This window comes from Hydra vulgaris, chromosome 13, assembly GCF_038396675.1.
Source record: "Hydra vulgaris chromosome 13, alternate assembly HydraT2T_AEP".
Classification (NCBI taxonomy): domain Eukaryota; kingdom Metazoa; phylum Cnidaria; class Hydrozoa; order Anthoathecata; family Hydridae; genus Hydra; species Hydra vulgaris.
Window position 1 is genome coordinate 35,616,339 of NC_088932.1, and position 13,463 is coordinate 35,629,801.

The window sequence follows — 13,463 nt, forward strand, 5'->3', positions numbered from 1 at the left end:
ATGTGGAATAGCAGCAGAATAAGTATTACAAAAATTCTTTTAAAAGAGTTTACTGTAGGTACACCAACCCTGTCTCCAAACATCAACGGCTTGCAACACGGTTTTTAAAAAAAAGGTCATTTTTTTTAATTATATGCTGAGTTTGATGAGAAAATGTAGAAAAAAGAAAGGATGTAGTTGTAGGTTACTATTGTAAATTAAACAATATTGAACAAAATTGCTCGTTGTTGGACAAAAAAAATTTCTGGTTTGAGTAGGGATGACTAGACTTGCGGACAAAAATCTAGATGTGGTTTAATACACAGTTGGTACAGTTTATTCCATAGATAAAAAGGTTTAACATTAAAATATCTTCTTGAGACAACTAAGTATTTAATTGCCATCAATATCAGCCATGGTACTATTAATTAGTTTTTCCGACAAACAACTTGCATCACTTTGCACTTCTCAAAGTTGAAGTTTATAAAACAGTTGCGCGGCCATTTAGAGCGCCGTCGATGTCCGCTTGCAGTTTTTCATAATCAGAGGAAAATTAATTGACATTAATAACTCATATTATCTTGCCATCATCGGCGTATAATATGGTATAGTTTTAAATGCAGTCTGGTAAGTCATTCATGAAGAACACAAACAGCAGTGATGCAAAAACTGATCCTCGATTTCTATTAGCTAGCTAACTTATGATCCAGTTGCATATTATTCGGTTTATTAGCTGGCCTCAAATACCATAAGCATGAATCTTATTAAGAAATTGTTGTGCGACTATGTGCTTTGAATGCTTTGACAAATTTGGTAACATTTTTTTAACTAGGTTTCTACGGTAAACAGCATCCATTAAAATGTTACTGAACTCAATCAGGTTTTGTAAGGCACCCTTTAAGATGTACAAATCCATGTTGAGACTTTAATAATAGATTGCGCACAGTGTTTTATAATCATATATATAATAATTCTCTTCGTCACCTTTCACGGTAAAAGTGAGAGACACAAGCTTGTAGTTGTAAGTCTTGGCTTTGTTTCCTTTTTTGAGGGTAGGCGTGATATTTACTTGCGACTTTAACACTACTAGGAAGTTGTTGAAGCTTGGCAAATAAAGTTTATTTTTTAATTTTACCATTTAAAATCGGTATTTTAAAATTTATTTTCAGAATACTTACAAAAGTGTTTATGAGATATATTTATTTTTGTCGGAAATAACCTGACAAAGTTTATCTTTAAAAATAAAATGTTTTGTTTAGATTAGACCTAGTGATTAGACCTAGATTAAACTAGATCTACTTCAATGCCGTCGATATAAAAACGATTATATTTTTTTCCTTTTGTTTGGTTCCCACCAACCAAAAAAAAAAATATTTTAAACTACATTTCTTTGGCAATATAAATAAAGCAAAGTTAATTGCTATGCATAAATTTATTTTTTACCTCATCAATAAAAACAATTTACTTACTTTTTTGTAATTAAAATCTCATTACGATTTTTTTTTTGTATTGCATTATCTGGCGCCCCTATTATCTTGGCGCCCGGGGCACGTATGCCCATTTTGCCCCTCCCTCTCGGTGGCCCTGTATGAAATATGATAAGATTTGTTTTATCTACATTTAATGAAAGCCGGTTACTTATAAACATATAACGTATTTAATTTAAACGAAAAATCATTAATTATTTTAAAAAGAACAAAAATATCTTTGTGAGAATAAAATAGTGTCATCTGCAAATAAGATTTTAATATTTTTGATTGTAAATATAAGTCATTTATATAAAATAAAAATAATAATGGTTTCTTTTTTTAATCTTTTGATTCTTTAAGTATAAATTGCTTTCTGTTTGTTAGATATGATTTAAATCAAAGTAAACTTTTGTTTTTACCACCATATGTTTCTAGTTTTTGCAAAAGTATCTCATGATATACTGTGTCAAAAGCTTTGGATAAATCAATAAAAACTCTAACTGTATAGCAATTACTATTAAATCCAAATTTAATAAAATAAAAAATTGATTCTATTATATTTGTCACCAAAATACTTTACGGTTATCAAATAAATCAAATCTTGACGACGATGCTAGAGTAAGTTAATAAATATATAAAATTTTGCAATTCTTAAGTTTGATTCAGCATTATCTCTCTTTATACCTTGATCTTTATACCTTGTATCTATTATACCAAAATTATTATGCAAAAAATTATGCATAAAATTATGCGAAAAAAGTCAACTGTACATCTCTCTTTTAACTCCAACATGCCCAGCATGTTTTCTTTTAAATTCTGAATTGATATACTTCTTGGTACCGTTCAAGGTTGGATTAAAGTTTATTAAAAGAGTAATACATCTTCTAAAGAATACACAAGTACAAAAAATATATGGAACATCGTGTCCCACAATCTCATAACAAATTTTCTAAAAACTAAAAAAATAAGAAATAAAATATCTCAACGACAAAACGAAAACTTGCATCACATAATAGCAAAACAAGATGCATTTAGCATAAAAAGTATTAAGTTTGGATTATTTAGAACAACAAATAAATTAAACAAGACGCATTACAACTATCTTATGCTAGAAAACGTACTCACCGGAAAAGAAGCTAGTTGTATCGCTATTAAGTTACATTATCATTTTAAAAGTTCCTAAAAATGGCTAAGACATACTCTGCTGAAAACCTGAATAACAACGGATAACCTTTGCATTAGTTTGAGCTCCAAAAGACAACTTACAGTTGAAAAAAGTTGTTTTTTTAAATCAGTTTACTAAATAGACATCAAATTAATAACAGGGAGGGGGAGGGGGGAGGGGTTGAAGAAAAGAAGAAAACAAAAATGCGAAGGAAGCAAATGGAACAAAATTTAATACTTTATTTATTTTTTCATTTTCCCAAAAATTTTATTTTATCAGGATTACTAAAACACTAATATTTGTTTGTCAAACCACTTACAAATATTTTTAAGTCGTTAAGAAAAAAATATTTTAATTAACTTACAACACTAATATTATTTTTATAAAGTTATATATTATATTATTTTTATAAAGACGTGGTATTATGAACAACCAAATTATAACAGAGTATATAAAAGATTATGATTATTACAATTTTGTATTTCTTTTTATGTTTTATTTTTTTATTTTTTTTATATGGCTACTGTAATTATAAGTATAAGCAAGTAGTTAAGTTAAGTAAAATTTACATTTATATACTTGTTCATTTATTTACATATCTTTTTGGAGTGTGAAACTTATATTGCTAAGTTTTTTAAATATCTTTTTAACAGTTTCGTAACTAATTTTGTGTAATTTTTTGCGCAATTCCGAGTAAGTTTTTGGACTAATGTCATCTTCAATAATGTAATCATCAATAACATTTTTGAATGATAATTTGGCGTATTTTTAATTAAAGGTCTGACATTAGTCCAAGTGAACTATTAATCTTTGATGAGCTGTCAAAAATTTGCGGACAATCAAATATACTAGCCTTGACTTTATTAAATAACAGTTCTTAAAACTGCTTTGTGCTCGCCAAAAGATAAAAAAAGCAAATTTATTTACTTGAAAGTTATTAGTTATTAAAAAACGTTCAGAAACCTGAGTAATTTGTTTACAGAAAAAGATTTTCCTGTTAATAAATGGTTTAAGGTTTCTAAACTTTTGCATTTATTTAGACATACTTTTTTCACTTTTGTTTTGCTCGAGCTCTGTTATCATACAAAACAAATAGATATTCTTTGTGTATTAATGCGGGCGACAAAAAAGAAAAAACACCATCTTTAGGACAACAGATGATCAAATCAGTTATTTTACTTTGACTCTCTTTGCTTTTGTATATTCTTCGCGAAAAATAGAAAAAAAAAAATAGAAAATGTGAGGTAGAAAAATAGTAGATACAAATAGTAATGACCGACAGTTTTAGGAAAAAATCCCCTAGAAAAATTTTTTTTTTTTGAAATGGATAGATTGCCTGCCCAAACTAAAACCCTCAGTCAATGTAACGGCACTCCTTGCATGTTCTACCTATTTATCAGTCGATTTATGAAAAAAGTTAAATCCTGGGGGGACGTTTTTTACAGCGCATAAAATAAACAATATCTGGCAAAGAATTTCTGAAAATGGGCAAGACATACACTGCCCAAAACCTGAATAAGAACAAATAACCTTTGCACAAGTTTGAGCTCCAAAAGAAAAACAACCTATTAAAAAAAAGTCGGCTTCATTAAATCAGTTGACTAAATAGACATTAAATAAATAACAGGGGGTTAACAAAAAGAAGAAAACAAAAATACGGATACATCAATAAAAATCGAAATATAAATATATATAAATCAAGTTGTAAATTCTTTAGGAGGGAGGAGGGGGATAAAGGATTGATTTTTTTTGTAAAAAAAAGAAATGTAATCAAAAATTAAATTTGAAGTAACTCATTTTCATCAATTAAAATTCTGCCTTTAATAACTAAATAAAGCTGATGTTTGGTAAACTTTATATTTATTTTATACTTAAGTAAAAGAAAAAGAATATCACCTTTTGTACACATTTATATTCACAGTAAAAAAAATTTTGTTTAGACGCGTCTGGAAAAACATAAAAATTGAAGTTAATTTACGTCGCCAATTTTTTCTATTAAATGAATTTTTAAAAATCACATTATTTCATTTAATGGGACAGTTAACTTTTTTGGTTTTTTAAAGAATGTTACAAATTCTGTTTAAAAAAGGAATCGGCTTCAATAAGGAAGTTGAAGGCATAAAATCCTAGCTCCATAAAAATCAGTTTAAACTTGTTAAAATTGCATTTTTTACAACAATATTTTTTATAAATTATAATAGAATTATTTATCTTTTTGTAATAAATATTAAAATAAAAGGTTTTGTATTTAGGGAGAAAATTAATTTCTAATAATGATAACATTTTAATAATAAAAAAAAGCTACTTTCGGTCACTTTCAAACATATTATTGCTTAAATCTATTATTTCAGTACTTATTTTTTTATACCGTTTGAATCAGAAACTGCAGAAAAGAGTTAGTTAATAACATTATTTAAATTGCGCTACTCTGTATTTGTATTTTAGCCAAATTTTACGTGTTTCTGAATCACTGCACGTTGCTTAACAAATTTAAACTAAATTATATAAAACGTTAGTACGAAAGTATAAATATTATCCTCTCAGACTATAATTTGCAATCGTTTCATTGGACCATTGTTGTTATTATTGTTTTAACCTTTAACTAATTTTATTATTTGCTTAAAAAAGGAAATGCTTTTAGAATAAAACTAAAATACAATTGCCAAAAAAAAAGAGGTTAAAATAACAGAGCCCCATTTAACACCATTTTAAATGATTTATGGAAGTTGAAAAATGATTTATGGAAGTAAAATTAGATTCAAAAAATATATAAAGTATTTTATTCCGTTTCTGTAACGAAAAAAAATGTATTTTCCCTAAAATAAATACTTTTTCAAGTAAAATCTTTATTGACAGTTGCGCGGTATTAAAGTATTTTATGGAAGATAAAACCATTGACAGCTGCGTGTATTTAACTAATATTAAATAAAAACTTTAAAATGTTAATTATAAGTGTGTGATTTTTGTTAGAGAAAAATTGTTCTACTTATATAGCGATACACACACATGAAAAGTATGAAGTCTATGTATATTTATAGCAGAACTTACTAATAAATTACTAACAAAACAAAAACAAACAGCAAGCACAGACATTCACAAAACAAATAAACAGACTAAACACTAAAAAAATCACCTGAAAATATATAACATACCATTTAGCACATGTTTGAAACTTTACATTAAGGAATTTATAAAGTCATTTTGATAAATATATGAGCTCTCTACCGCAATTGTCTTATATACAAACAAACGATACTAAAAATTTACAAGCTCCTGAGGGTCTTCTCTGGAAGGTTTAAAAGATTTGCTAGTTTTTACTTTTTTAAACAAATTCGCAAAATAATCCAAATCTTTCCTGTCGAACTTATTGATATATATATATATATAAAAAATAATCGAAAATTAGGCTTGCTATGAGTAAAAATTTGAAAGAGCTAAAAAATTAACACTAAAAAAAATATAAAAACTGCAGAAAGGTCCACTTTCTACAATATATTTGATAATTACTAAACGAATGAGCTGCTTTATCAAAAACGGCAACAGTATCAAAAATATAATACATCGTCAGAAGCTTTTTGATTGTCATCTGCTTGATGAGAAAGTTCGCCTGAATGTTTGTTAAGGGCGTTATAGGCATCGAGTAGCTGTTGATACTGATTTTTTTTCTCTTCCATTTGTTTATTAAGTCTGTCATTATTACGCTTAAATTCACGAGTTAATTTCAAATATTTTTCGTTTTCGTAACGTAACTGACGCTCTGAGTCTTTTTGTTGCTGAGTTAGTTTTTCTTCCAGTTGCTTCCGCTCCTCAACTAACCGCACGTTTTCTGAACGTGATTCTTGAAGATCGAAACGCATTCTAGAAAATTATTTACATCAGTTTTTAAATGTATAAGGATAAACATTTTAGTAACATTAAAAAATAAAAAATCCAATTCTTACTTGGCAACTTCCAAATCCTGTTTGGTAGTTACATCCTAAAATTAAAAACGTTAAAATCAATAAAATATTCTGCTTTAAGATGAATATCAAATACTTTAACAACGTTAACGTATTTGATGAAACACATTACCATTAAAAAAATAACATCAAAAACGTTAATCTATTTCATAATAAGTTTAATACTTAATAATTTAAAGTGATTGTTATCAAAAGACGTTAAAAAATATTTTTTTAAGATATTTATTAACAATATTTACTATATATTTATATATATAAAAGAAAGCTTACAACTAATGAATTCAAGTGATCTTTTAGCGATTGGAATAACGAAACCTAAATTAAACATTTTTAAAATAAATGCTACTAATTGAATATAGTGAGAGCCTGAGAGCGAGTCTGATGAAAACTATAACATTTATAAAATAACAATATACCTATAAGTTAATAAATAAATAAAATAAATGACGTAATATATTTTAAAAGTCATAAATGTAGAACTTACTAAACGTGATACAAAAATTTTCTAAATACCTGCGACAACGCTGATGTTACAGTCGATAAACTCGACAATGACACAGAAGATGCTACCGAGGTTAAATCTTCACTAGAACCCATAACCTTTTGGTTTGTTCCACGACTCAAAGCTGATAAAAGTTGACTTTGTCGCCTTGGTTTTGAATCTTCCACAACTGAGTTTACAGTTCGATTATGTGGTTTTAATGAGTATATTCGATTAATATTACTTGAAGTAGAAACCGATTTTACACGCTCAGCGGCGGTAAAGGTTTCGCTTCGAGGTAAATGAGTAGAGTTATTGAGAGAGTTTGTTGAGTTATTTATAGGAGAGGGTGATGGACTTGTAACTGTTAAATCAACATTGTAAGAACAGATCATTGAAGCAAGAGCATTCACTTAAAAAAAAAATTAGATTATTTACTTTTAAAAGCTTATTGTTATGTAGAAAATAATATATGCAATTTGCATTTATAACAAAAATAAACCTTCTGAAAGACAGTTTTCTAGAGTTTCTCTAAAAAAAAAGATCAAAGAATTTTACTTGTTATACTTCATTATATAAAAAACAAAAAATAAACAGAATTGCTTCAAAGCATCAGTAGTATTAACACATTTTCTGTGAGCATTCATTTGTTTTTCCCATCACATTTGTTTAACACATTTGTGATGCATTATTTGAAAATACTTAAAGCAACAAAAATAATGAAAACAAAAACAAACCTAGCGTTTTCAATATCTACACGTTTAACAGAAATACATGGTGGACCCTGTAAATAAAAACTTCAATATTATTAAGATATAAAATGTTTTATTTCTTATACGTTATATAAAAAGCAAGACTTAAAAAACACACACCACAAACACCGCGTTAATATTTTACTTAATTGTTTTATTTTCAAAAAAGTAAAACACCATCGACTTGTTTAAACATCATTGGTCCATTTGAATCAATTAAATTTTAGACAATGTTAAAAACATCAGCTATAATTGATATTCATAAAATTCTACTTAGCGTATGATGTGAACTTCTGTTAAAAATATTGAACTTCAAAACCCTTCACAGTCCTTGTTATACAAAACCTTTAAATTGTAAATATAGGTGAAAAAAATATGATGTGCTTTTATTTATAATTCCGTAGGTAACTGTAAGCAATTTAATTGGAGCTGAAACTATAAACCATTTAATTATGAAAGTAAAAGTAATTTTCACCTATTTTTTAAAGTCTAACATGCCGGTATTTTCTGCAAGCACACAAAGAGTCACACTATGCTTTAGAAAATGTTTTCAAACAATATAGCCCATTTAGGGTTGTTGAAATCCAGTTTTTTATGGAGAAGAGCGCAGCACCTAATTTTTATTAAGACTTGAAGGTGATGCTTTTTCAAAGTAAATACAATTGCTTCAAAAAGCTGGATGGATGTCACAAGAATTTGAAAGCGTATTTGAAGCATTTTGTAAAGTTCACAAGGCTACAAGTGAGATTAGTTAAGATTACTTTTTGATAGTGGCTGCTATTGAGTACTTTATTAAAAGGGTTTAAAAAAGACAGACTTGGTCATTAAATCAAAACAAATTTTGTGCAGTGAGCGCATTCCACAGTGATATATAATTGTTTTTTGCTTATCTTTATAGCATACAGCTTTTTTAAAAAAAGAAAAAGCTAAGAATAATGAAAGAAAAGATTGCTGCCCCAACCCAAACCTTCAGTTGATGTAGCAACACTCCTTTGCGGCAGCAGGCAATAAGATAGTTGATGTATGCACTGAAGCCCCTGGCAGCAGGTTATTTCAGCAGGATATTTTACATTACATTGCTTACCTAAACGCACATTTATAGTTGTATATACCCACATGTTTTTTATTATCAATTTAAGACAATGTAAGTTACATTGTGTTACATTAATAGTTATCTTGCTTAACACTTTTTTTTTTACTATAAAAGCTCACATAAGTTGTATAAACAACCTGTATATATGAATAAACAACCCTAATATATGTATAAACAACCTTTAATACTCCTGATTCATCCATTGTTTCTAAAAGTTCCTGCAATAAAAATATAACAGAATTATTTAATTTTATAGCAATATAATATAAATATAATCTTTTATATAAATAACTTCGAAAAAAAAAATTAAACAATTATATAATAAAAAATTTAAAAAGATTTAAAGCAAATCTATTAATATTTTAACATAAATATTTGAAAACAAGTTTAACCACTTGATTCATCATCTCACAAATCCAAAATTCACATTTATGTGAACTTTGGATTTGTGAGATAATGAAATTACGGGTAATAAACTATATATAGGATTTGTGAGATAATGAAACTATGGGTAATAAACAATATTTAGTTTAATAAAATTTATTAAAAACCTTTTTTATTTTTAAATAATAAAAAGCACAAAAAAACAACAACAACTTACTCTAAGGTTGCTTAAAAATTTATTTTTTTCAGAAAATATTTTATTAATTTTTTCATCTGCTGATTGTAATTGTTCTAAAAAAATAAATTCTCAAAATTACAAAATTATTCATGTCTAAATGTGTTTTTGTTTTTATTAGAAAAATAACATTTAAAATTATCTTGATCATGTTCAGTCTGTAAAAAGCTATTATGAAGGCTTCATTATACACAAAATATACACTGAAAGTAACATAAGTTCATTCAAAACATTCATAAGCCGAGAATTTGAAAGAAAGTTAAATATGTAATACAACTATATATATATATATATATATATATATATATATATATATATATATATATATATCACACTAATAAACAAGACAAAAATATAAATATAAAAAGTTATCATAACAAAATATATCATTATTCAATGTTTCTTTTTAGCAAAAAATAAAAAACAAGTTTTTTTAACAAAAAAGCAACCTTTTTAAAAATTGGTTAAAAACATTTAATTTATTTTTGACGCATGTTTTAATATGTTCATCCTCAGTTTACATTTTTTTCACTCTATGCACAATTTTACTCTATATACTATCCTTGAGTTTTATTACAAATTTGTTGAAGGTAGAATCCGAAAACAAAAAATTAAATTTATCAAAATGACTTTCATTTGAGTGAAGATTTTGTAAATGTGTGACAAGTACATTAGAGTGGTCTTCAAAACAACTTTTTTTTTTAAATGTCTGCTCTCACCCTCTAAATCTTTTCTATATATAATAAAATAATACTAGAATAAAAAAATTTCTGAAAACAATTTTTTTTTTAGGGGTAGCTCAAGACCCTTAAACACCAGACCAGTCCCTGTAACTATCAAAAAAGTAGTTCTTCGAAAGTATATTATGTTGGGTCTCAAAAGAGGCGAAAATATATAAAAACAAAAATCATTTTATAAAAAAAACTATTATTTTAAATTTCACTGCCTAGAAATTACATTTTAAAACTAAAAATATGCATTTTTACAAAAAAAATTTTTTTTATTTTTTTCCTTAATGTTTTTTGATAAAATGATGAGTATTTATAAAATATAAATAATTTCGCTTCTTTTGAGACCCAACATGATATACTTTTACATAGAACACATTTAGAGGGTGAGAGCAGACATTAAAAAAAAAGTTGTTTAAATGGTCACCACCCTAGAGTACATTGTGTTTGAAAACGTAAAAAAAAAATTTATATGCATGTAAAAAGCTGGTTTAATGCAATTATACAACTTGATTCATATATCCTTAAGTTTTCCCATAAATAGGACCAATAGCAACACCATCAATTTGGTAACGCACAAAAAAAATTTAGTAATAAGTTATTACTAATAACTACTGAATAAAACTGTTTACAATAGAATAAGCTATTTGGATTTTCTTTTTATTAATATCGTTATTTTTTTTAATTTTGCGATTCTATGCATCTTATTTTAATTATTTGTTACTTTTATTTTAATGACTAATTTTTAATTTTATAATTTTTTTATCACTTTTTATTTGTGCTTTTATACTTAACTTATATTTATACTTATATATTTATACCTGTATTTTTAATATAAATTGTCAGGTTTAAAAAAAAAAAGAAACAATTTTTTATCAGAGATGGGGAAATGATTACTCTAAATCATATCTGTATATTTTAAAAAATTACGCAAGGGTATTTTTTATAAATAGTATTATTTTGCTTATAAATTATATTGTTATTTGTTATTTTTACCATACTACTCTATTTGTTAAAATACTTTATTAAACAGAATCTAGTTATATAGCATAAACTTAAGAATAGCCCTATCGTCCAAAATAGTAACAACATCGTTTATCCTTCTTGAGTAAAATACTTGGTACATAATTGCTATATAGAATGATTATATGAACTAAAATTTTCTTATGATTTAAAGTGAAAATAGCAAAGTTATTGATTAAAATGAAATTCTTTTAAACATTTTTGGTTGATTATGATACCAATACTTTGGTTGATTATGATACCAATACTTATTCTAGGCAGGTCACACACAATAACAATAAGGTTGAGAAACACAAAATAATAGATAAAAAAACAGTATTTATAATATAAAAAATAACCAATATATTCAAGGAGTTTTTCCATTCTCTCAGCTTCTTCTTTTTTTATTTCTTCTTCATCTGTTGTATTATCTTTTAAAAACAATTTTAAATAAGATTATTCAAAAATACAATTACTGCTCATATTTTAAATATACATATATAAAAACTAATTATATAAAAATGAAAAAAAATAAATAAAATATGAAAATAGAGGATAAGCACCTTTAAGAGAACAATCAAATAAAACTTACCACCCTCATCAGGGCAGTTTTTAATATAGCTTTGAAGCTTTGGCATAAATCTGTCAAATAAAAAAATTAACACATATATTTAAAACTTATAATTTTATTTAAACAAAGTAAAAAATATACGCACTCTTTTTTGTCTTTGTAACTGTCGCAAACGACTTCATACATTTGAGCACCGTGTTCACCGTTACTCACCAAAAATAAAGCTTTGTTATCTACAGACAATTTAGTTGTTTTTATATTTTTTACCTCAAGTACTAAAATACTATGTACATATGTAAAATATAGAAAAATTATATTTTCATAAAAAAAAAAAAGAACAAAATAGATGTACCTGTGGCAACTTCTCGAACCATTAGACTTTTTAATGAAAGACAAGGTGGCTTAAATAAAAAAATTTTAAAATTTTAAAATAGTGAAAGTAACAATATCAAAGAATAGACAATATTTTCATATATATATATATATATATATATATATATATATATATATATATATATATATATATATATATATATATATATATATATATATAACCACACAGTTATTCCAAAAGAGACAATCCGTATAATAAAACATTGCAGAAAAACTTTACTTTACTTTAATAAAAAAATTTGGAAAAAGAAAAACATACATGACTGCTTTGATGTAACAATGGGCAGTTACGACGGAGCAGAAATTTGTGAATTTGTTGGAATATATATTTTAGATTTATTAGGTAAAAAAATCAATATTAATGATTTAGGCCTTTATAGTGACGATGGTTTAATAGTAACGTGTAAAAAATCTGGTCCACAGCTCGATAAAATTAGAAAAGATGTAAAAATTTTTTAAAATGTTGGCTTTCAAATCGAAATAGGCATAAATTTAAAAATTGTGAATTTTCTTGATGTCACATTTAACCTCTCTGAAAATTCATATAAGCTTTTCAAAAACCAAATGATGAATTATTGTATATTATTATTAACTTAAATCATCCATCCCAAATTCTAAAACATATCCCAATTTTAATTAAAAGCAGGCAAAACCAAAACTCCTTTATTGAATTGAAATGTATTCAATTCCTCTAAATGAACTTTTGAAGATAGTCTTGAAAAAGTAGTTTCTAAAAAAGCGAAATAGAACTAGAAATGTAATTTGGTTCAACCCCCTCATATAGCAAAAATGTTTCCACTAACATAGGAAAAGTGTTTTTAAAATTGGTCGATAAACACTTCCTGCCCTCTAATAAATTACATAAGATTTTTAATCAAAATACAATTAAATTTAGCTACAGTTGCACAAAAAATATGAAAAGAATTACAAAAGGTCACAATAATGCTTAGTTAAACAAAAAAGAAATCTTAAATGAAAAAACGACAGAAAATTGTAATTCTAAACAAAAAAACAATGTCTAATGAGTGGAAATTGTTTATCAAAAAACGTTGTATACAAATGTGTTGTTTCCTCTAAGAATGTACCTGATAAACAAAATATTGGCTTAACTGAGGGTTAATGGAAAAAGGTTTTGCCAATCATAACTTGTAAAGATACTAAAGAAACAGCTAGACAGGTTTCTTTAGAAAAGAGGAAGCTGAAAAGAAAGTCAAGAAACAAGTTGTAAAAGAAGAACACATTAGTGTTACAA

The 13,463-nt window shown here is 26.1% G+C and overlaps 1 protein-coding gene across 4 annotated transcripts in view; it reads right to left on the reverse strand.

The window, feature by feature from the left end:
- Window positions 1-5,515: 5,515 nt before the first annotated feature.
- The window catches only part of LOC100209066 (A-kinase anchor protein 13), a 76,884-nt gene continuing 68,936 nt past the window's right edge, over window positions 5,516-13,463 (reverse strand). For all 4 annotated transcript variants that reach the window (XM_065816719.1, XM_065816718.1, XM_065816721.1 and 1 more), the window contains 12 exons: window positions 12,171-12,219; window positions 11,964-12,051; window positions 11,840-11,889; window positions 11,607-11,678; window positions 9,500-9,573; window positions 9,078-9,116; window positions 7,791-7,837; window positions 7,556-7,584; window positions 7,086-7,465; window positions 6,843-6,887; window positions 6,555-6,589; window positions 5,516-6,471 (listed from right to left, as the gene is read on the reverse strand). In XM_065816719.1, coding sequence (XP_065672791.1) covers window positions 6,159-6,471; window positions 6,555-6,589; window positions 6,843-6,887; window positions 7,086-7,465; window positions 7,556-7,584; window positions 7,791-7,837; window positions 9,078-9,116; window positions 9,500-9,573; window positions 11,607-11,678; window positions 11,840-11,889; window positions 11,964-12,051; window positions 12,171-12,219 — 1,221 coding nt within the window. In that variant the 3' untranslated portion in view covers window positions 5,516-6,158. The remainder of the gene's footprint in view (window positions 6,472-6,554; window positions 6,590-6,842; window positions 6,888-7,085; window positions 7,466-7,555; window positions 7,585-7,790; window positions 7,838-9,077; window positions 9,117-9,499; window positions 9,574-11,606; window positions 11,679-11,839; window positions 11,890-11,963; window positions 12,052-12,170; window positions 12,220-13,463) is intronic.